Raw genomic sequence first — 24,976 nt, forward strand, 5'->3', positions numbered from 1 at the left:
TACAGCACCTACTGTGCTAGGACCTTGAGCTTTATCTCTCAAGCACTAGACTTCTTAAGCTTAAGGATTTGGCAAGCCATTTGAATTTAGTTTTTCATGTATTTGGATCAAGGATGCAGTCCTTTGACTATACTGAATTTTTTCCCTCATTCGTATGTTAGTTCCAATTTGGCAGTAGGAACTGGAAGGCTCACATCCTTGTGCATTAAACAGGATGCAGTACCTAATTATTATCTTGATTAAATTTTGTGATTAAGTGTTCTGTAGTTGTCTGTAGGCTCAGACTTTCCAAGATATTACTCAGCGTTGAGTTGACTGATCATCTGGTCAGGGTTGAGGTGGCACTGCATTGATTAAATCTTACTTTCAGGGGGAAATGGCACACATCGCTACATGCGCTTAGGCTCGGTGGAATTTTGTTATATTTCTCTTTGCTAAGCAATACGTTAAAGTTTGTCAAATCCAAGGCTAGCTAGGTAATAAATGTTGGAAAAGTATCTACAGAGGGAGGCGTGTATCTAGTATTTATTAATGGCTCCTTGTTTAATTTCAGAAAAGGAAGAAATACCAGATTCTTGATAAATTGCCAAAATATGCTACAAAACCACAGAAAATAAATATATGATAGTAACCTAGCTTCCTCTTGATGACAAAAGCTACAGAAGGATTTTAGAGATTTTTTAGAGCTAGAGAAGAAACAATTTTAGGGGTGATTAAATTGAATTCTCTGCCTTTCTCTGTCTTTTCAGACATTTTAAATTCTGTTCCTTTAATATGCTATGGTACATTGATAAATTGAAAAAAGCAATGCTCATTTTAATAAAGAATAGGTAGGCTGGAAGTCAAATGTTGTTTTTCAAGCTCTGTGCAGCTTGGACTTAAAAACTTGAATATCGCCCAGCAATAACAGTGTGGAGATGAAATCCACTTGGATAAAAAGTACAGAGCAATGCAACTTGACAGGCTGCATCCTAAAGGGCAGCAGTCTTGGATCCAATAGTCTCTCTCATTTTGAATAATTGCTGTGCAAAACAAAATCAAACATTTATTGCTGAGTACAGGCACATTTGCTCTCCCGGGTGACCCTCTATAAGCAAACGCGCCATACGATTTTATTACGAGTAGTACATTTCACACAAGCTGTTTGCTTTACAGAATTAAATAAACCCGGACAAAGGACAGTCAATACTATTGTTTTGCCTTCTTGCATTTAAATGCTGTGTCCTAGACAACTCAATAAGAAGCTGGGAGAGAGAACGCGTTCCTTCAAAATAATTTGCATAGAGAAATTCACCTTTGAGGTAAAAGCACCCAAGGGCCCCAAAATCAAGGGGTTGCTTCTCCTTAGATCAGCAATGCATTCGGGCTATTGCCTTCATCTAAGTGGACCGTTGCAATTGATGGCTAGGGGGGATTAGGTTGAATGGAGAACTCTTAGCAGAAAATTCGTTTCCAAATGGGAACAACTAAGCAATGGTGAAGCTTTGATTTTATTGCCAATGCTGCATTTGAAGAGCGAGACCACATTTGTGGCTGTGGCTGAAGGGGCTTCTGGGAGACATTTGAACCCATGCCATGAGTTTACAAACTAGAAACGTTTTTCAGTGCGCAAGGAAAGGCCATCTCGGAATAGCACTTGCCTTGGGAAGGATTGTGGCCAGACTTGTCTTTGGGCAGATCCTGCATTAGGCCAGGTATCTTTTCAGTTCAATTAAAAATAAAAGCATCTGGCCACTCGCTTGTCATAATGACAGCACCATGTGCTTTTGTGGAAGGACCTAAGGAGCCACTTAAAGAGCCAACTAGTGCCTTATTTGTTGTGCTAATGTATTCCTGCGCTGTTGACTTTCCCTTGCTAGGACAAATCTAAACTAAGCAGAGTCAGAAAGGTTAATGTGTTTGGTCCTTTTACTTCTACACGGTTGTGATCATAAAAGGGCTAAGGCATCCCTAGGCGTGAAGCAGGGTTTTGCGTTGTCTCAGTACAAACTTGAGAACTCCGCACAGACAGCAAGATCCACCACAACACCCTAAACTCTAAAGTCTTTTATTGGTTCGTACTCAATTGCATGTTGATGTTTCCCCTCTCCCCCCATCACTGTGCTTTGTACAGTGGTAAGGTTGGCATTGGTTGAGCGTCTGGTTTTGTCTTGAGCAAAGGGAGGAGGGAGGAGGTGTGCAATCTCAGCGCTTTGGGTGTGTGATCTGACAGAAAAGTCCTCTCTGCCAAATTTTGCTTTGTAGTTATTTGTGAGATAAGTAAAAAGGAGGAATCACATGCAGCCAAAAGAAATGGAAGCTGCTTAAGGAGAATATAAATGGAATTTTCTTTAAGGAAATTGGGTAGTTTGTGACCTAGACTATCAAGACAAAATCGTTGAGAAGCAACTTTGATCTCTGAAGAAATTCCCTTCTTAGTCACTGAAGAGCTCCTGGATCTTGCCAACTCAGTAACATGCTGTTGGGGCAGGTAGAAAGGGCTGTTTTCCAACAGTAAGCAGATATTATGCAATAAGCTTAGTTATGCTAATAAATAAGAGACAGATGTGCTATCTATTTATCTGCTTTCAAATCCAAACAAGCAGCCATACTGATCATTACTGAATTTTTCTTTTGTATAATAAATCATGTATAGGGAAGGTAAAAACTCAGTATTTAGAGTTCTACTTTTGATTCTTATATTGCAGTTGGCTAATTGATGCCAAATCCTGGTATATGTTGTTGGAAGATTTTCGATGGACTTTGGGCTTTGAACCAGGTTTGAGAAGTCACCCTGTGATTTGTTTGCAGGAGCACTGCTCTAGCTGTGGTAAGATGAGACTTGCTTCTGGCATTCTCACTAAAGTAAATGGAATAGATTTGGGTAGAAAGTGCCTGTCTTCATTCTATTACTTTGTAATCTTTTGTCCTGATTCCATCGAATATTTGAAGCACATAATGTCCATTTTGTAAATAGGATGAATTCTCAAAATTCATCCTGAATATGAAAAAAGGGACCTTTGGGTAAAATAGCTTGTTGCAGTCAACTGGAAGACTCAGCTGGCTTTACTTGAACTGGATATACAGGCAAGTCCAGAAGTGAAAAAACCTTCTGCGTACATTGTTCTGTTGATRTATCCTTCCCCTGGACTCTGGGTTATTCACACTGCCTATTTTTTAGCACTTAATTTTGACGTCCAAATTTGGAGGCTAGTATAGCAAATAAGAAGGCTGAGCTCCCTATAYCGCTGAGGGAGGGAGTAACCCCTTGCACCGCGGTCACGCAAAGAAAGGATTAAACTGTGCCTGCGGCGCTGTTGGGAACGCCGTGGCGTTGGAGGAGGGCAGACCACTGCAGCCCAGTGCTTCCTTTTCTTTTCCTTTTTCCTTTTTCCCCCCCCTTTTTTTCCCCCTTTTTCCTTTTTTTTGTTTTTTTCTTTTCCTCTCTCCTTGCATTTTAGCAGATGGCACTGAAGCACTTTTTGCCAGTCGTTTTTCATCCCCAGCTCTCGTCCTGCCACGAGGGGATCCGGCAAACGAAGCCCTTTGGAGCAGCGGACCAAGCAGGATCTTGCTCTTCCCCTCTCCCCGCCTTGTCCGGTGTCGCCTTTGCCAAACGCATGCTGGCACGGCTGCCCATGCTAAATTACTGAAGCGAAAGCCAGATGAAGTGGCGTCGTGTTGCCCTCTTCAGAGACCGGCTGCTCTAACCTGCCTTCTCCCAGCTAATCATACTGACAGGCGCCATTGTTTATTTTTTTCCTCTCCTTGCCTTCCTCGTTTTCTGCTAAATTAGAGCAGGCAGACAAGCCATCCATCAGCCTGTAAATGCTGCGGCGTATTTTATTTTTGTGCTGAATAACTGTGCGTTTTATTGCTATTTACACTTTCGGTTTAATAGGCAGTAAAATGCAAACCGTGGTCCCCGACACTTTTTGTATTTTCTGTGCCTATCGTGACAGCCTCGCAGGCTTACACAGCAGCATGCGGCCTACTACTGTAAATTCACTCAGTTATTTTAGCGGGTCTASAATTTATTTATAATTAATGTCAGGGACCTTACACAGTAATACCAATTACTGATTTTTTTTTTTTTAATAAAAAGAAAACACTTCTTTTTTATTTTATTACTGCCATAGCAACACAATCAAGTTGCAGTGGCAAATCTTGTCCAGAGTGGGGGAAGAAAAGGCTCTTGAACATGGAGTTTGCTGTAAAGTTACAAAAGAAGCATGTGAACCCTTTGCTCTAGGGTCTGTCTAGATTGGCATTAATGTCTTGGGGGGGGGTGTAGCAGCCCAAATTACCCTACTGTGGCAGTCACCCAGCTGGCAGATCCTTTCTCGACGTGCAGCTCTGTTGGTGAACATCAGCCAAGGGTTTGGGACTGGGAAAGCGGTGCGGCAGGGACCGCCATAGTCACAGCAAAACCAAGYGCCTTCGGAAATGGCAATAGCGTTTCGTGTCCCAATGCGGCATGGGGAAAGCAGGAGGCAGGGGCTCTCCGATGKGTCCAGAAACCCAGTCATTAATAATGAAGGGGCCCCTCGGTGACGGCAGTTAGCCCCGCTGGCACTGGACACCCTGTTTTCCACCTTTCTTGGTGCTGCCTGCAGTGGCAGAGGGTGCAGTGCTCTTCACGGGCTGCTGCCTGTGCTTGGCTGTGGCACTCTGGATTATTCATCAATTGCCATGTTTGACCTCAAGGAGGATTTTCTTTTGAGGGGTAGAAGCAGTGCTCACTCATTGCAAAGAAATGCAGTTTGAGTTGAGAGGAACTCTACGCGCGTGCACACGGTTATGCTTTGGACTGAAGAAGCCTTAAAATACCTTTCCCTGCTTAGAGTCACCTCTTGCCTTCCACACGCTGCTGTTAACATAGCTAGCCATGCATTTACAAACCAATCCTCTTATCAGGAGCTGCTGCGTGGCTTGCGCTCCTCTTTTAGTACTACTGCTGCCCATTATGCCAGCAAGTTTGCTGAGGGCGTCGTCAGACTTGGCAAAAAGCTGCAGGGACGCGAGCCAACTCCGTCTTAGACTAACTTTGCACCTGCCGAGGACAGCTGCTTCACAAGCGCTTGGAGGGCCCGGGGTGAAGCAAAGCCCTAAAAGAGATGTGAGCCGGAGGCGTGCAGGGCGCTGCAGAGGACAGACTCAACGTTTCTGTTAAGACTCCGGCTTCAGACTTCCAATGATTTGCCTCTGAAGTGCTGAGAAGCTGGCAGAGGGTGAAATGGAAAGGAAAGGAAAACTGAGATTTTAAGTCTTTTTCCTTGCCACCTTTCCAAAGTGCTTTGCAACCGGTCACTGAGACCCACCTCAGCTGTTATGGTAGGAGATGTGTATGTGTAGCAGGTGCAGAAACAGATGCTGTGAGACCCAAGCCGGATGTTGCTGAAAACACTGTGAAAATGGGAGACTCTCAATTTGTGGAATGCCAGTCTTGAGGGATTCTGGACTGGCTTCCTGGGGGCGGTGAGGAGCCAAAGCTGGTGAAATCAGTGTGGGGGCAGATGCTCAACATCTCTGGAAACTCAAATCCCAGACAACTCAAGCTGAGTTGGATTGAGTTATTTGAGTATACCAAATAAAAGCAGTGAGTGTGTTCTCCAGAGTTACCTGTTTGTGATCACACAACCAAAAATGCAACTCAGATTTTGTGTCTTCAAGTCTGGGGTTTTCAGTAACTTCTTCTTTCTTTTTTTTTTGCCTAGGACTAATAGGGTTTTGCTTTTTTTTTTTTTTTTCCTTTCACACTTACTCATCAGGAAGACAGCTCTATTTTCACTTCCTAATTAGCTTGGTATTTCTACAGTCATTTGTAGATGTTTGGCCAACTTCAAGTAATGTGCAACACCTGTCAAGCCACCGGCTTTTCACATCAGGGCTAGATAGTCTGGAGACAGGACAACACATGCATGCTACATGTGCTTTTTAAGTACGCTTACCTTTGAATGCCTGGCATGAGCTCCCTGCTAGAGTGGGTGGCTGAGGTCCGACACTGCACCTGCAGCTCCCATCAGTCTCATTACTTTTGGCTACACTTCTCAGTTGGTTTTCCATCGGGTAGAGCATGCAGCACATTGCGAGCTTGGTCCCTGAGCAAGTTCCCTTTGCTGCTACAAGGCCAAAATAACGATGCCATCCAGAGGGAAGCAGAGACTGCTTTACCCTGCACCCCAGCCTAGCTGGAAATGGGAGGGCTGGTGGCCACGAGCTGGCTGAAAGGTGGCATCCTGCTGAAAAGAGGAACGGCCATCAGTGATAGGAGTTGTGTTTGGGGAGAATAGAGGTGCGCTGGTGGTGAATGGGCTCCTTTGTGCTCTTACAAAGCCACATTGTCAGGGGCTTGTGGCATGTATTATAACCCACCCGGGACAGGGAAATATTGCTGAAGGGTGCCTGGCCAGCCAAAAAAGCCTTATTCCTCTTGAACAGCAGTGGTATGGCTAGCAAGAGCTTCATCATTCCCTTCATCTGCTGTGAAGATGCTGTGAAGCTCAGCCACCAAAGATGCCGTTTACCTCAAAGTTCTCTTTTACGGGTGTTTTTGAAACAAAAAATTACTCTGGCAGAGTTGAGCCTGTTGAGCTATCAGTCATTTTTCTGCTCACTCACTTGCAGCCCCAGCCCTGCTCTGTGGAGGACAGGGTTAAAGATGGAAGTTTGAAGGATGCTAAGGATCTGAATGAGCTTTTCCATATTTTTGCACTCTCCATGTGAATGCCTTTGCAATATCTGTTCCTGGCATCTGAAGGGGCAGCTGCCTGCATCTCCAGAGGAAGCGGAAGAGACCAGGGCCCGAAGGGACTGAGGCTCCTTCGCAGTCAAGGAGAGTGAAGCTGGAGGGTTGTTGGTCCTGTTAATATAAGGCACGGGGAGGGAGAGAGGTGATTACCCCCTGAGTTTTTTTATTGCAGTGGGAGCTCGGCGTGGCTCGGACTGGCAGCAGTTCGGACTGTGACAGACACTCATGTGCCCTCCATTCCCTTTGCGCATAGTTGCGTGACCCATGTAAGGGTTAATGCCGGTTGTAAGCCTTGTCAGCAGGGCTGTAAACCCGCTCGTCAGACTCTCACTGCTCCCAGCTAATCCAGACAAATCCTCTTCCCTTGTTCCTTCTCCTCTTTTCTCCACCCCTTTGGGATAAAAAGAAGGGGAGGGCAAAGGAAGTTTATGGGAATCACCTTCACCGTTTTGGTGTATGCATGAAAGCAAAATCCATCTGCCCCGGGTGCAGAGAAGCTCCCGCCGTCGCTATGGGCACAGGTTGGCTGTGCGCAGGCAGCTCAGAGCGCGTGGTGTGGTCCTCCTCGCTCTGCTGCCTGGGCCAGGACAGCTCAGGGAACATCCCTATGGGTCCCAGCTTAGTTTCATGTCCTACCTGACGGTTGAGGCAAGGGATCAAATGCTGAAGGTCTTTACTAGGATGCTTGTGGATGAAAGGAGGAGGGATATTCATACTTCTTGCCCCTCTGTGTTGCTATGCACAGCGGGGCATAGTTTAACCTTGCTTCCATGTCGTACCAAGCAATGCACAGCAGTGGTGTTGCTAAAGAGTTGTATTTCCTAATCATTCAGGGCGGAAAGGTTCGCAGCACAGTATTTAGTCTGAACACTGGAATTGTTTCCATTTCTTTTTGTGAAAGTGTTGCTAAAATGGGAGTACTGGAAAGTTTTGTTGGGTTTTCTCCCCCCACACCATTGTCTAAACTACAGATAATCTTGTGCTGATAAAAAAAATGCTCAGAGAGGCAGGGGAATTTCCTCTACTGGGTGTTTTCAGAACAAGTTGAACAAACATCTGTTGAAATGGTTACATGTCACTGGTTGGTGCTGCCTTTGCCCAGGAGGACTCCTCTGAGGACCTCACCCAGTTGTGTTGCATCTCCTATGAATCTATGAACGAATGTCCAGAGTTAAAGCCAAAATGTCTCTGTTCCATCCGTCCCAGTGATGTCAGACAGTAACTGTACCTCGCTGAGTGGCTGCGAGAGGGAAGCGGTTCTCCTACCCTGCTTTTCTTGGTGATAGCTGAGTGAACAGGAATGACCGTATGTATTTTTAAAACTCAAGCAAGATGATTGTGCCTTTGTGTCCTGTGTGCTCACTCTCACTCTGAGCCCAGTAGCCATCTGTCTTCCAGACTCTCCTCACAGTTTCTCATACAATCTGCAGTGTACCAAATCTGTGCATGTAAATCGGAGCAGGGTCAATGAAATTTGTAAGAAAGAAATATGGGGGTCAGTAAAATGAGAAGGTTTTACGTCGGCTGCGAGTTTGGAAACATGTCTACAGTAGTGGTGCTGGCCACTAGAAAGCTCATTTTTTAAACAAATATCTACAAGTGATCTGGCAATCTATGGTCAGGGCAGACTATCCCCTGATATTCACTGTTTTTGCCTAAGGATGAGAATGCCCCAGTGGCAACTACCACTTCCCGGATGAAACCCTCATAGCTGAGTGCGGGTGGTGAGCAGGATGAAGCTTTGAGAGCTGATGACTCTTACCGCCTTTCTTCTTCCCTGTAGAGCAACTTAAAAACAATGATGCCCTTCAGCGGTTGCTACATATCCTTCATAAAAAGTCATATGTCAGTTCTCCTCTGGGGCTCTTAACTTTTAAACTCTGTTTATAATGACTTCCYTTTGTATGCAGTCATTATTTTTCAGCATTCGCTTTTTTCTTTTTTTCTTTTTTTTTTTTGAGAGGAAGGTAAAAAGAGATTAAAGACTCATCTTCTTCTGCTCAAAAACAAGCCAAGCAGAACAGCATATTTGCAAGAGTTCTTGCAATACAATTCCCGGCAATTCCATGAGAGATTTTAATTAAGGGTGAAATGACTTTTCTTTTTCCTTTTGCTTAATTGAGACCACACAGATAAAAATCCTGTAGCTCCCACTTGCAAAGAAAACTTTTTCACCTAAATCAGTGGCTCATTTAAAAGGAAACCCAAAGCCCCAGGGCTCTGCAGCATGTGGTTGTTGGGGACTGATTGTTTTTTACACTGTGCCCATTAGAACTTACCAGGACCTTTAATGCTAGATCAGTGGTGATGGTTTTGTAAGTCCCATCTTCAAAGTTACCATGAAACTTTTCATGAGTGAGAGCAGGAGCCCTGGGAWCCCAAATTCATTGGAACTTCCTTTCCTGGTCTGAAACACCCTTCCATTTCRGTGCGATTTGATAGCTTTTTTCTTTCTGTTGCAAGCTGGTGTGYGTAGTTGTAATGTCTGTGTACGCTGCTAGATAGTTTCTGTCTTGCACCCCAGATGGGGGCTGCTTTTAAGGCATCCTTTAAATGATATCCACGTATTTGCAAGSTCTTGGAGATCATTCAGGAAGGAGAACACTTGAGTAAGCAAGGACAGGATTTAGCACTGAGTCTGGAGTACTAATCCTCCTTCGCCAGATGACCCTTCTGGAGGTTGTGGGTATGTTAGATTGCCACTCGGAGGAAATTTCTTTCCTGGTTTTCAACTGGGAGAYGTGCTCTTGAACCTGAAGACAGGGTTTAGACTGAAACAACATTCCTCCGCAGCATGTGTACCGACATGGTGCTGATATGGTTATGCTCACTTCTCAGTAGTTACCCCTCACCTGAAGCTGAGGTTTCTGAACAATACCAAACCAGCTGTTGCAGAATTGTGTTTATTGTTGGTTGAGGCAGGAAAGAAAGGTCTTAGTTTTCTAATGCACTGGGTTACACCAACTGGGTAGGTGTTGGTAATYGTTCCTGGGGAAAAATAAGCAGCATGGGCTTTCCAGTCTTAGTTTGATCATCAGTGCCCCAGGACAGAGCTGTTCCCTCTTCTACCATATGTCAGATAAAAGAGTAAATTCAGGCTGGTGTTTCCAGCAGTTGGCCTGCTACAACTTCATTTCTGGGTAGGAAGTTGTTGACGTCGCTGCATATGGGGGAACCAAAGCTTTCATGCCATAAGTGCTATGCTGAATTGGTCACATTGTGTTAAACTTTCTGCTTTCACAAAAATTGATGGTATGATGCCATTTTAAAGTTGAAAGTTGTAGTACTAAATAAATTAAATCTGCGTCTGCTAATCATTTCTGTAYGGAAAAGTGATACTTTGAATTTCTCTTTGAACCAGAAATCACTTAAATATTCAAACAGTATGGACTACCTTAGGACTCTCTTTTATGTTTTAGCCATATAGGACAAGTGGAAAAGATGCCATAGTTTTGTGCATGTCTGTGTGTGTTTCTCCAGGATTCAATTATCAGTCTCCACATAATTCAGTATTAACATTTTTAATGCACTTCAGGATGCCCAGGCAAGCGCTGTATATGCAGCTCTGATGTATGCAAATCCATTTGATATGCAGCTCTTGACATATTTTCATATTCAGGATTATGGGAAGCCTTGTCTGTGCCACYCTGATGTATGCTAATCTTTGTTTCCCTAAAAACACTTAAAAGGTCCAGACCAAAAGACACAAATTCTCCTTCCCCGACATCCTGCAGTTCTTATATAGGCAGGCAGTTACACAACCCAAAGCACAACTTCCACTGATGGAKCACAGCGGAGGAAACTCTTTGGGCCATGTTCAGATCGCCTGCTGTATGCAGCCACTTCTCCCCATCAGGTATTAGAGACAACCCAAGATATGACAGTTGTTTGAATAAGAGGCGGTCTAAATCATCCATTGCTTTCTTGAATGTCTCAATGACATTGTAGTTGTAGGACCAAAGTTGGAATGGGAATGGCACCCTATGCACAGAGGCTTCATGGTGCTCACACTGGGAGGAAGAGCATGCAGTGCATTTGGATCCAAATAGGTCAAGCGCTCCTATTAAGCATGTACAAATGGTTCATCAATTAAAGTATCTGCCTAATGGCTTTCTAATTCTGGCTTGTGRCACAGTAGATTAACTATTGCACACGTTACTCGTATCTGTGATGTATTTCTAAAGTATTATTTATTGACTCCTTATAGACTTCCTATGACTGCTGAACTCTCAAAAATGTGCACAGTAAACAGGAAACTGGAGGTATTATTTTGTGCTTGCTTTAACTTGCACTGACTGCTGGCTCCAGACTATGCACAGATGCATAGACGCTCATGAATTTTAGTGTGGGCAGTTCAACACGTATGCCTTTGTAGCATGAGAAAGACCAACCTCAAATGCCAGTTTTTGAGGATTTTTGACGATACCATTATCATTATTATCTAACCTTTCTCTGGATTTATAATCATAACGCCATAAGGGTCCCTGTGGTGTGTTAATGACTTTAATGCAAGAAATCAGGGTTCCTTGTGATGTATTCCTTGCAATCTGTTCTACATGAAGAACTGTATTTGTAGTCATATGCAGTGTGTGTTCCTGCAGTTTTAACCATGAAATAGGTTGCTACATATTGTTAGGTTGAAGGCTGATTGACAGAATAACAAAACACCTGCTGTCAATTTGATTGAGTTCTACCTTTAGTTTAGGCTGTCCTATAATCTGAAATAATCCTATATCCTCTCCTGTAATCCTGTAAAACTGAAACTAATGCACTCACAGGAATTCTCTTCTACAATGCTTTTAACTTGCCTCTATTTCTGCGACTGCTGTTGCCACTATTAATTTGTTTTCCTGTATTTGGATTACCTGAAAGTAGTGTTCTTACTGACTCTAGGGAATTAGCAAGATTTTAATATATATATATATAACCAGTCCAATATGAAGTAAAACCAAAAGGAAGAGGTGAACATTTTTCAGCCTTCTTGTAGCAGAAATGAAAATAGAGCTCTTTTCAGTTTTGATCTTCTACATGTTTTGCTTTCTTTTAATTACCATGAATTAATTTTTCATTTCAAATCTGAAAAATTTCCCCACTCTCTCTCTCCCCCCACCCCCCAAAAAATGTGCTGGAAAAACTCCTTGCTAGCACCACCTCTAAGATTGTCCTACCATGAAACATTAAAGAATTATAGTAGGTGCAAACACATGTGGATGCCCTGGAAATCCTTTTGATAGCTCCTTTTACCCTAGCAAAAAGAGCACAGCTTTGGTCCCGACTTAAAAACCAGCTAATGGCATTAGAAGAATTTGAGAGTACCAAGGCACTCTGTCCACCATGAGCTCTTGCCATCAAAGGATGCCAATAGGAATCAAGCAGCAGTTTTATATGTCCAGCTCTTGGCTTGGATGTTTTTAAAGAGCTGTTGGAAATATTGCTATTCACAGAGACTGATACTGTGACTGAATGTTAATTTAGGATTTTCACTGTAGAGTTGTAGTTATTACCACCAGCTTTGGGCTCTCAGCTTGCCAGCCTGTATAAAGACCAAAAGTCCCTTCCAAACCCATCAGTGGATACTGGTCCACAGCAGGAAAGCTCTCATATTCCAGCAGGTTAATCCTATTTGTCTGCCCAGCATTTCCTGGGAAACTGCAGGATGAGGAAGGCAACAATTTTTTTTAAGAGCTTGTAGAGACATTTCTATTTAAAACATGAATGTGTCTGTGATGAAGGGGATTTGGAATATATGGAAGAAAATGAGGTACCACGAGGGAAGGAGAGGGACCATTTCTTGGGACATAGAGTGTGTGCAAAGACATAGGGTTCTCCCTTTTCACTGGTTTCTCTCAGCTTATCCCATGAAGAAGACACCTGGGGGTCAGTCTGCAAGGTGCGACGGTTCCTGAGCTTTCCGCCTTAGCATGCGCACAGCCGATAGCCAGATATGCCAACCTGGGCTGCAGACATGGCTGCGTGCTGCTCCCTTGGAGCCCCAATAAGCTAGAAAAGTTGAGAATAAGATGCTTCCTTTGGAGGGTTTGGGTACATTACCGGATATCGGTGTCTTTATTCACCAAGCCTGATATGATATCAAGCATGGCTGTAGTAACAAAAGACTGCTATATAAGCAGTGATTTATTCACATTATCAACTCCTTCTAAAAATAAATCAAACACAGATTGAGCTCCACAGAGTCAATCACCTGTATGTTTTCTAGTCATGACTGGTACGTAGGTGGGTGTCAGCCTTGCACAGCTAGTACTGCTGGGAGAGGCAGCGTGGCCCCACACCCTTGCCTTTCATCACAGACGTAGCTTCGCTCCTCTCTCAAGGCTGAAGACCAGATGTGATGTGAAGAGATGGCATTGGCAGATGCTGCATTTACCAGAAGGCTCACTGGTTGACTGGGATCCTGGAATACATTTGCAGCGCCAGTATCCTCTTATTTGCCAAGTAAGTGATATGGGATCAGCCAGGAGATCAAACGCAAAAGCCCAGGGTGTCACTTTTTACTCAGCCATTTTTTATTTTTTAAGTCTGATCCAAGCTCCACTGATCTGAGCAAGCTCTGTTTCAGACCCGTTTATGGCCGCACTGTTTCCCCAGGAGCACAGTGAAGTTGTGCTGTAGCCACAGAGGAGAGATTGCTGGAGCATCCTACTTTCTCCATGCCCAACTGCTGAGGCGACCTGTGCCACAGAAGTAGTACATAGGTGAGGAGAGAGATTTTTGGACCTGAGGTACAGATCAGGGCATCTTTCATGGCACTTCCAGCCAAAATTGCAAAAATTCAAAGCAAAAATTCCTGTTTGGCCTGGAGACATGAGCGGGAACTCCAGCCCGTGGAGGGCAGCACGATTAATCCCTGATGGTAACAAACCACTCCTTGCAGCAGTTGACTCTTGGTATGCAAGGGAGGGGGAAGCTTTTGCTGCACAAACTCCTCCACCACACTGGAGGACAAAACATCTTCACTGCCAGGTGGGAGGAGGCAGGAATGGCAGCTCCGTGCCTGAGTGTGCACCCAGGCTCGTAACCCTTTCTGAGGTGAAACCACCAGCCCTTTCCACAAGCGGCATGGTGGAGATTTCACTTCCAGACCTTTCTGCGACATGCCTGACAAAGTCTGCCAAGATAAAGATTTATTTTGAGACAGCGGAATCCAACTTCCCCACCCAAGTTTCTGTTTACACTATACACATCTTGCGCAAAAATCTGTTTGCTTACACTGACTGCACAGACCTGTTATGCGCGTAGGTAGGGAAGGCTTTAGAAGAGTACTTGCTATGGAGATCTCCTATCACCTGGCTGGCCTGAGCCTGCCAGCAAACCTGATAAGACACAAATAAGGAATGATTTATTCAGGTCACCAAAATCTAAAGTGCCATGCACTTACACTCCATAAACCACTTCCAGTATTTTCCATTCACTGTGATGGATGAAACAGTGCCCAATAGCTGGCTCCAAATTCAAGAAACGTGGAGGAATTGCTACCTTCAAATCTGTCTAAAATGACTTTTTCTCATCACTTAAATGCTCTCAGATAGCTTTGTTTCCTAGGCAGTGTTGATATGATTAGTTGAAGTTGCTTGGGGTGAGCATTTTGATAAATATAAGGGTAGTATACCAACCAGCTAGCCTAACTTAGATGTTGTGACCCCATTTGACAGCGGCAGCCAGACAGATTTATGCCTACAGCAAAGGCAGGAATGGGGCAGAAGAGATACAAATAATCTTCTTGCTGATTAAAAGGAAGGCTGGACTTGGAGCTGCTTTTCCATGACTGTGGGCACATAGGAAAACAGCACCTTTGTCTTCTGCTGTGACAAGCCAGGACTGAGGAGGTGAAGGGGAAAGGGAGAGGGGAACTGGTTAACTCTGAGAAACAAAATCCGCTCAGGTTTTAATTAAGTTGTCAGTACAAAAGAGGCAAGTTATGTGGCAGCTGGTGCTTTTCCAAAATTGCATCCTTTGGTGGCTTTTGGTGTCTGAGAAGGACAGAGCTGTGTGGGGTCAGTGACACTTGAGAAGTCACACCATGAAAAGGCAAAAGTCCTAGAGACGGCAGCACACACCGGGTAGGGGTGTACACAGCATCCCCTCACGTCTACAGCTGCCTTGTAGGGCTCAAGAGCTTGTGAGACTGATCACCTAGAGCCAGAAGAGATAGACCAAAGGCTTTCCAGGGGCTCCCAGCAGCATCTGGTTAAGGGAGATCCATGTTCCTGCTCTGTGCTTAACTCTGAAGGGTTGCYACTGTGTCTCATAATTGCACAATTTATCTCCTGTAGTGAGAGTCTTACGCTCAGAGGTCTTTGGCAAGGTGTCAGACCAGTGAAGTGTTTCTTTCTAAATGTCAGCTAGCTACTGCATGGGATGGGGAGTGAAAAGTAGCCAGCGATGAGCTGGAGCAGGGCAGACAAGCTTGTGGTTTCAAACAAAACAGTCCCGTCAGTTGTTCCTTTCCAGGCCCAAGCACAGAACCAGAGTAGAAATTTATGCATGTTTTTGCAGGGATGGATTTTTTTGTTGCACTGGGGTGACATCTTCCAGGACTGCTCTGGGCCTTCAATGGGTGCAATAAAACAAGATTTAACTTCCCATGCTCTCGGTGTGTCACTGGCCAGGGCTGTGTGACCAAGTGTTGCTCAAGGAGTTACTCACCAGGAGTGCGTATGGGAGAGAGTCCCAGAACAGCAGGAACAAGCCACTTTCCCCCTTGAGGAAATACAGTTTGTATTTCCGCAGGGCTTTATAATGACAAAGCTGTCATTTGCAGAAGCGGCTTAGCTACACTGGCAAACTAATTAGTATTTGGGGGTTGTGCAGCTGGGCCGGCGAGCCAAGCTGTGCTTCTAACACTGGGCATTTACAGTAATGCCACGGAGATCTCTCTAGCACAGGTTTGCTGAAGGAAAATTGCAGCAAATCTCCTCTACTCCTTGACATATATACATTTTCCATGTGCAAAATACCGTGGGTTGTGTGATGGCTACCGGTAGCTGTGAGAGAGCTCCGGCAGGTTGTGTTATCCTTCACTGGTCTCCAGCAGGGTGATGGCGCACAGAGGAGGATGGGGAAGCGGTTCCCGTGTGTAAAGCACTCTGGGAATGAATGTTGAATTATTCAAGCGATGCAAAGAGTGGAAAGCTAGAGATATCTCCATAAGGGGGATGCTGGTCCCTGTTGCCTATGTGCTGTTCTGCCCCATATACTGGGTCTGCAAAATGCTGGTGAAGTTGAACTAGAGGAATGTGTTTTATGCCTGGATTTTACTATGTGTAACAACCAGAAGGCCAGCAGCAAGTGTTGGATCCTGACCTGTCAGCATCTAACACAGGCTAACAAATAGCTCCCTGAAGGGGTGCTAATACTAAGTACTCATCTTCTAGCAAAGCGGGCATCAAAAAGAGGTCAAACTCTACCATAGTGTGACTACATAACAGCTGGCGGGGGGGAGGCAGGGGGAAAGAATAGTGATTTTTTGCCAATGTTCATGAATAGTTGAGTCATGCTTTTTGTTTAAAACCCACCTTAAAAAAAAAAAAAAGATCAGGAAATGAAGCATTCCGTTGATATTAAAATATTCTCTTGTAACATCCTGAGAATGAAAAGTTTCTATCTTCTGTTTCAAAATAACCTCTGCAAAGAATCTGCATATTTAAAAACAAATAAAAGTTGTCAAGGAACAATTTGATTTTTATCAACATGAGGCGTTTAGGTTTGACCTCAACAATATGCCACTTGGCTAGCTCAGATGATTTTCTGTCATTCATCCATGAATGAAATTTTCTTGAAATTGTGGATTTTCAATTAAATTACCTGTGCCTGACTTGATTTGTAATGACACACAAAAATTCCCACCACTATTCTGGCTCAGTACGGTGAGAAGACGTTGCATTTTTGAATGGATTTGTCAAACAGTTTATTTCCTGAAGGTGTTAAGAACTTCGTTATATTAGTCCGTTGAATTGATGTGGTTTCATCTTTGTCTGTTAATTGTGTAACTGGCAAGGGTCCAAGGACATTCTTCAAATTTTGAGTGCACAATACAGAAAAGGTTTACCGTGAAAAGAAAAAAAGTTCTTTCTTTTCCTTCTTTCTCAAATGCAAGAAGACAATGAAGACAATCAATCACAATGGATTGATCTCGGGATATTTTATTTCAGTTCATAAAATGTAGACAAAAGACTAAAGTCTGCTCTCCTTTATGACCGTATAATCACATTGGAACCACTCCTACCCCTAGGGCATAGCGCAGAAGAACCTGTCCTTCTATATTCTTGCCGGGGAAATGTAATTTTACATTTTACTCGCATTGCACGTCACTGGATATTGTGACTTAGCAGAAGAAGTAAGAGTTACCCCAGCGTGTATGGAGATACCTTTCCCGGGGACAGGGTGTAGATGGGAAAGAGGAGGAAGTGAAAGGCAGGAGGAGAAATCCAGGCTGGAGATAAGACCTTCAGCACCCAATCCCTTCAAGTAGCTTAACCTATCGTTTACCTCAACTGAGCTGGCCACATGCATAGCCAGCAGCAAACACAACGTATTTAAACTCTGTTTAACTTCCTCTAGCTTGACTGAGGGGTGGCAAGTCATTTAAGTCTCCATAGCTTAAGTGCCCATAAATTACTTACGGGTCTGAGACCAATATGCTCTGACTCATTTGTAGAGCAGTGGCACGTTGATAAGGCTGTGATCGGCTGCACCCATGCTACTTCCTCGTAATTATTTAAATTAACTATCCCAGATGGTGTCACGAGGCAAAGCAAATTCTCCAAAGCTGGGCTTGGTGGCACCAACCTGGTTAGATCCCCACGCACAGGTGGGGTGGCTCTGAGGCGGCCAACTGCCCACCCCACCTGGAAGGCTGCGAGAGAGAAAATACTGACGCCTACATTGGATTTAACTGGTGGTTAAGACAGAAAAGAATGAGCCTGGTCCAAGTTGCAGTGAACTCGGTGAAAGCATTTTCTGTTCATTTCGACACGCCTTTGCCTCAAGCCCTAAATTATATCTGTAGTCCCCAGAGCTGTTCTGTCAGAATAAGTATATGTATAATATATTTTTATCATCAGTGCCCGTAGGAAAATGAGCATTCATAGGAAGATGTAAATAGCAAGAATTAAAATAGAGTATCTAGTGTATGTTTACACACTGGGAAAAGGCCACGGGAGTTCTGGTTTCTCACCTTGCCATCATGTGCTATAAAAGCAGGTATGATTAGGAGTTTGGAGACACTGCACTGCACTGTGAAAACAATACTTATTTTTTTTTTCAAATTCTAAATATATGTTTAGCCTAAGATCAATTAAAAAAAAAAAATCTGGTGAAGTGAGTGTTTATTTTGGAGGTCCAAAAAGCATTCTAATATAAACAATACTCATTTTATAGGCTTTCCTATGAAAAGCTAAATAATCCCCGTCCCTCCTCCACTTAAAAAACAATAAAAGAAGAGGACTTATGTTTACAAAGAGTGAATTGACTCAGCATTAACAGCACTGGTGTTCAACCCATCGACATCGCAACTTTTAAATTACCCAGCCTATAAATGGAGAATCTGCTTTGGGGATTTGGCGTAGCTTTTTGGGTTTAGAGGCTGTGTTTTTGTTTAGACTAGCGACTGCATCCCCACTAGTAAAGTCAATGTGCTCGGGACCGTTCTCTGGCACGGAGGCCAGCTGGCGAGCAATCGCCTGCATGCTGCGGCTGTGCTGTTACATTCCCTTTCTCACTCTCCAAAACAGGGTGGCTTTTGGGATGCGATTCCTGAATTGTAGCCGGGAATTTTTGCAAGAGTGCTGGTCAGCCCCTAAAGCCCAAGCTCATGTTAGAGCCACGCAAGCTCCCGCACCCAGGATTGCTCCCGGGTGCTGTCGAATTTACGGGTATAGGCAAAGCCTGAAAGCCCGAGCAGCCCGGGGTGAATAAAGCCTTTTGTTATCGAGCATGATCCACTTGTCAGCCCTTGAGCTCCTGTTAATGCATTTGGATAGGCCAGACTTAAACCAAATCTGAAGGCACTTGGCAAACAGCAATTAATTGAATGGCCCCAGCTACCCATCCCCGGCTCCAAATGGGAAACCGGAGACAGGGCAGAGAGTTGAGACCACAGTCTGAGGCTCCTGCCTTTTGACTTAGCTTTCTGGGACTCGGTAAATATTTACACAACCCCTCAAAAAACCCAGGCCTGCGCTGTCTCTCAGACACCACATCAAATCCCTTTGAAAAGTGGTGTGGCCTTGGGCAGCTCCTTACGGATCGCTCCGGAGCCTCAGGAAGGGCCCATCGGCGAGGCTTCATGTGCTGGGGTTTTTGCTTTTTCAGAAAACCGCATGTGTTTTGGCACGTGTGCTTCTCACTATAGATGTAAATCTACTAGAACTACTGATGTGTTTTGTTTTGTTTTGTTTTTTAATTCTTAAATAATGATGTCATTTAAACAACAGTGCCTCAGTTTTCTGCAAACATCCTCAATTAAAAAAAAAACAAAAACAAAACTACAGTGCCTTTTTTTCCCCACAAAACAATTGCACTGTGGGAGGAAAATGTTCCACTTTTCAGCTTTCAAAAGCTTGTTGGCTTGTTTAAATCACTGCTCCGGGTCCTGCTCCCCACCAGCCGGTCGAGGCAGAGCAGCACTCCAGGTCTCTGCCCAGCTTAGCATCCCGTGGGACCTCTTTGAGATTGAAAGCTTGCCTTAACTAGCCTTCCTTGGCAGCAACATGGAAAATAGCCATAATCCATCCAAACAAATGCCATTTATGCCTCAACTTCAGCAGTTTTCCCAGAACTTATGAGCTATTCTTGCTTGCCATTTTCTGCATCACCGATCCAACCTTGATCCTTAAGAAATGACGCCCATTGGGGAAGGAAGGGAAAGGAAGCAATTCCTCTTCCTCCCTGTCCTGCCTGCTCCCTCCTTTGCCCGTTGCTTTTTTGTTCAGCTGGTTTTAGTTATGAATGCGTTGTGTATTGTATATGTGGTTATCAAGGTCAGCCTAAGGGAATAAGCTGACTCACTGCCATTGTAACGGCTGCAAACTGTAATTCAAATAAAGCCAGAATGCTGCTGCTAATTCAATACACAGGGACTCAATGTCCACAGGTCGATGCTCTGCCCTTTTGGAAATTTCGCTGTGAAACTTCTCGCTATGCAAATCCCACAGCAGAAATTGCAGCTGTTTCTGTTCTGAAGGCTCTGAGGTGATGGGACGTTTTGCGATGAGGAGAGAAAAGCATAGAAATTAAGTTGAGAGAAATGCAGAAAACTTTCTGACTTTTTTTCTTTCCTTTTGTGTGTATGTGTGTGTGTCTACAGGCTGCAAACTGCTCTCCTTGGCTTAAATGAACATCAAAGCACCTCTCTCTGCTGGAATGTATATCCCAGGATGATCTAATCCTTTGCAAACTAACTTTCTGGAAAATAAAACAAAACAAAACAAAACTATTCTTTCCACTATCTGGTTCCTTTAATTTCTGTCTTGCTCCCACACAGAAAACTTGAATTTGAATGTTGATATTACTCATCTCTAAATCTTCTGGAATGTGGAAGTGAAAAGATCAGTTTTCACTGAACCCTTGGTGGGAGAGATTAGCCGCAGGTCACAGAGAGTTGAAAGAGATTTGGAACCACTGTTAAAAGGTGAAAGAAAACATCCAGCTTTGCCTTTTTTAAGCCCACCTGGGGAAAACGAAACTTCTTCCCTCATTGACGGAGGTCTCGGAATGGATGTGTTCAGCCTAAGTCCTTGGTGCTAACTGGCCGGTGTTCCCCAAAAGCCCAACAACGTTTCCTTTTTGCCTTACTTTGGACCCTACATTGTATTTTGGCAGCCGAGGCGGCAGAACCTGGACGAGAAAGATGGTTGCCGTAAGGAAAAGGAACGTGAAAATGTTTACGTTCGTCTTTTTGCTCATCACGATAACATCATTTGTGCTCAACTACAAGCACCAGGTGACCATCACCACCTGGGACATTAAGCAACTCATCATACAGTTTTCCGAGCAATTCAGGAAACTCATCAAATACCCCAGAAGACCGTGCAGCTGTACCACGTGTGTTTCGGAGCAAGGACGTTCCCTCTGGTTTGATCAGAGATTTAATCAAACTATGCAACCTTTCCTGACCTCACGGGATGCCTTGATCCCAGAAGACAGCTACAGATGGTGGCTGGTAAGTGTGTGAGCACCGGCCTGCCCCCAGCACAGTGCTCACAGGGCTCTGGGAGATGGTTTCCCCTCAAAAAAAGTCACAGTCTCAGTTGAGAAAGAAGGCAGAGGTGGAGGATAGTGGGCATTCTTGCTACTGTTGAGCTTACGAGCAATTGAGGCCCATGAAAAAGTCCCAAAAGCCCAGAAAAGTTCCTGGGAGAGCAAGGAGGCAAATCAGGAATTTGCAAATGTCAATGTAGTCTTTTTTTTTTCCCTTCTGCTTAAGAGATTAAAATTTGAAACCCTGCTTATTTCACTTCCAAAGGTACAAAGGACTTGTGCCGTCCAACCAGCTAAGAAAGAAAATTTGTTGTGAAGCGTGTCATTCACCTGGGGCTCTCCCTGCTACAAGATACTTAAATAATTAGGAGGATTAAACCCAGAACGATCACCTCCATGTGTATAAGCACGGTCCCCGTTCTGGCTGGTGCTGTAAAGCAGGTCTGTAGCGTGCACGAGCTGTGTATTGCAAGAGCAGGTCGCTGAGGACCGGTGGCTTCTGGGTGTCCTCTGAGCAGGGCGGTCTAAAGAGGCTCATCCACACATCGTGACACTTAGTGGGTGTCTTCTTCAAAAAGTGCGGGAGGGAAGAAGGGGCATGCTGGCATTTTGCCTAATTAAAGCCCTGGAGCTGCAGCATCCGGGTAAAATCGCAGTTTCATTGTGAGTTGCCTTGCTCCGTTTCAGAAAACATCTGGTCTCCGCATGCCCTTTGTACAAACACCGACCTGCCCGCGACCCGTTCCCCTTCGGCACACACAACCCTCGGGGTGAATTTGGGGGCTTCTTCACTTCCCTGCTGCCCTGGGGAGGCCCCTCCGACAGACACGCACTTTCAGAGTGGGAGGATTCAGGTTTCGGAGGAGGCATCAAGCACTGGGGGAATATTTGCTCCCACCAGCGAAAAAGAACCGCCAGTTGACTCCACTCTCAGTGCTTGTAGCATCCCTGATATCCTCGTTTTACAACAAAACCCACCTTTTTTTGCTATTAGTCTCACATATTCCAGCTGTTGGATTCTTTCAACTTCCCATTGGCCGTGACTCTTATTTCCAGTTGCTTGTGTTTGTTTGTTTGTTTTAACTCTTGCAGCCCCCAGATGCTTCTCCTTGGTCTCTGATAAGGGAGGTTTCCCCTGAGGGCTTGTCCCACGGGGCGAAGCGAAGCTGAAGTCTGCAAACTTCAGCCCTCTGACCAAATTTTGATTTAAACTAATGGTTCAAAAGTGTTCCCTCAAAAAGAAAAAAAAAGAAAAGAAAAAAAAAGAAACCACCCTTGGGACTTTCAATAGGGAAGTCTGAATTTCAGATTCTCCTGCTTGTGGTGAAACTGAAAAAAAACAAAAATAGTTCACTTCCGATGAACCCGAAACAGGGGTTTTTTTGGGTGGTAGGGTAGTTTCTTTTTCAGCTAAGCGAAAAAGTAGAGATTTCCAGGACAGCTGCAAGATTATCTTTTTTTTTTTTTTTTTAAATAAAAGCTGTTAATTACTTCTCAGGGATGTCTAACCCTATTTTTAGTGTTTTCATTCATTTTTTAAATCCAGGTCAAATTCAAAGGGAATACACTATTTCAGGAAAAAAAAAACACAAAAAAATCAAAGCAGTTTTTTCCTAAGGTGGTGCAAATATATCTTCTAAGATTTCTACACTTTCTCCATCTTTTTTTTTTTCCAGCCAGAATTCATCTTCATCCAAAACGTGTGAAATAGTTCAGTGTCCCCCAAAACTGCACTGTTTATGGGAAATTAGCTACTCACCAGAAATACTTGCCCTGTTCTGCTGTAAATGGAAAAGGTGCCCTTTCTCTTCTGAAAGATGATTCTGGGTAAATCAAGGCATGAGGTAGCCTCAACTCCTCCTTGTAACTTTATTCCAGTTAAATGCATGTGGCTCTGGGTAACCTTAAAGACAGCCACTGCACTTTCTACAGTAAATAACTCTCAGGTGCATCCTCACTGCACTCCCTTTTTGCTCTGCAGGGGCTTGTTCATTTTTATTCTCATCTTAGGAGGTCCTGAGATTTTTGTTAGTCGTAACAAAAAGTTTTGTCATGGCCATATTTTACTGTCATTTGTTTTACCAGCTCAATAATTTCTGACTTTTGGGCTGTCTTTGTGCTTAGAAGATTCGTCCCTGAGGGGATCTGAGGTTGCTAGATGTTGCTTAAACTTTGTTTCAGGGTAAAAAGGATTGCACGGTAGCTCACAGGAGCTGACTTAAAGCAGCCTGGTGGTTTCGTTATGAGACTCCTGCGACTGCAGCGGAGCTATTTATTGTAGCGCTCCGACTTTCATATCGAGGAGACCCACGTGATATGTTTGGACTGAATACAGACAGAGCCCCTGCCAGGGCGCTGCCGCTTCGGCAACCTGATTCTGCCCTCAGCGCTCATTGACCTTTTTCCTGTATGTGGGAATAAGGCTTATGCAAGGATTATACCCAAATAATCCTGGAGCATTCGTCCCTCCCCTTCTAGGAAAGCAATGAACAACTTCAGAAGCCAACAGCAGGTCTTTGAGATGAAATGTTTCTTGAGTCTAAAGGGTGGCACGGGCTCACCCGCTTGCAACCAACCTTTCACGTCACTGGCAGGTGACTTCATAGGATGTTTGGAGAATATATGGTCTTTAAGCCCTTCCGGTGTGGTAGGATGTGGCTTTTAGTGTGGAAAAGTGGAGAAAACAGTGTGGTGTGTAGCTGAGTGAGTGGTCCCACGTGTGCGGGGGACATGGAGAAGGGAGGAGAAGGCTCAGCCCCTACCGGCCATAAATTAGCTTTTTCGGAAGCGATGCTGCAGCACTTTGCCTCCAAACGGTAGGTATGCTGCAGATGGGTAAAGCTTGACCTGGCTGTGTCTTTGTTCTCCGAAACAAAGGGGGCTGTTGTTATGGCTGTTACTTACTTCTCCTCTGCTTAAATCTGCCCAGCTGATAAACTAGCCCTTTATTACTTTACTGAGGTAACACATAATGGCCCAGATTCACCTCCTAGTTACACCCTGTAGTTGCTCTGTGCTTTTTGTGCATTCCTCCTCTCAGAGATGATCTGGGCAGTTATAATACTGTAGACCATACTGAGCTAGCTTGCTTTCCTCTTCCCTTCCCTTCCCTTCCCTTCTCTTCCCCTTCTCTTCCCTTCTCTTCCCTTCTTTTTTTTCTTCTTTCTCCTCTTTCTTTCTCCTTCTCTTCCTTCCTCTCTTCCTTTCTTTCTTCTCTCTCTTTTTCTCCTTCCTTCCTTCCCTCCTTCCTTTCTTCCTTTCTCCTTTTCTTCTTTCTTCCTTTCTCTTTTCATTCTTTCTCTCTCTTCCTCTCTTCCTTTTCTTCTTTCTCTTTCTCTCTTTCTCTCTTTCTCTTTCTCCTTCCCTCCTTCCCTCCTTCATTTATCCTCTCCCTCTCCCTCTCCTCTCCTCTCCTCTCCTCTCCTCTCCTCTCCTCTCCTCTCCTCTCCTCTCCTCTCCTCTCCCCCTCCTTCTCCTTCTTCTTCTCCCTCTCCTTCTCTCTCTCTCTCTTCATTACCTGTGTCTCTCTTTCTGTCTCTCTTTTTGCATCTCATATTCAAGGACTGTGTGAGTCTCAGTGTTCTGGAAGTTGGCACATCATGGGATGTGATGTGATTCTTTTCTGTTTGTATTTTCTCTCCCACCTCCCCAGGCTGACTCACCTGCAGTTTTTTTCGTTGTTGTTCTATGACACAAATGCTGTGGACACGTCCACTAAATTCGGTAACCTGAATATAAGGAAACAGTACAAGAACTGCATGTTATAACTCTGCATAGCATTTATTTATAATTTTCTTGGTTTATTCTGACATTTTTTGCTTTTTCTTTGGTGGTCAGAAAGTATGAAAAATAAGAGATCAGAGTCTGCTGTTCTAATTCCAAAATACCTCCATTGAAGTTGATGGATTAAAACTGCGCTAAGTAAAATCAGACTCAGAGTTTCCTAGCAATCTTATCTGTAGCACATTGTTCATAAACTACCACATCATAACAATTTTTATCTTGAGTCTTGTGATACTTGAGCTTGAG

At 44.2% G+C, this 24,976-nt stretch overlaps 1 protein-coding gene across 7 annotated transcripts in view; it reads left to right on the plus strand.

Annotated features, from left to right (window-relative positions):
* ST3GAL1 (ST3 beta-galactoside alpha-2,3-sialyltransferase 1) overlaps positions 1-24,976 on the plus strand; it is a 76,497-nt gene that overhangs the window by 29,580 nt on the left and 21,941 nt on the right. For 3 of the 7 annotated variants that reach the window (XM_026057073.1, XM_026057067.1, XM_026057066.1), the window contains one exon: positions 20,055-20,909. In XM_026057073.1, coding sequence (XP_025912858.1) covers positions 20,598-20,909 — 312 coding nt within the window. In that variant the 5' untranslated portion in view covers positions 20,055-20,597. Of the gene's footprint in view, positions 1-2,687; positions 2,810-13,038; positions 13,184-13,336; positions 13,444-20,054; positions 20,910-24,976 lie in introns of those variants that run through there. The other 4 variants (XM_026057068.1, XM_026057072.1, XM_026057070.1 and 1 more) reach the window with 4 other exon arrangements.

This window comes from Apteryx rowi, unplaced genomic scaffold (assembly GCF_003343035.1).
Source record: "Apteryx rowi isolate R43461 unplaced genomic scaffold, aptRow1 scaffold_136, whole genome shotgun sequence".
NCBI lineage: Eukaryota > Metazoa > Chordata > Aves > Apterygiformes > Apterygidae > Apteryx > Apteryx rowi.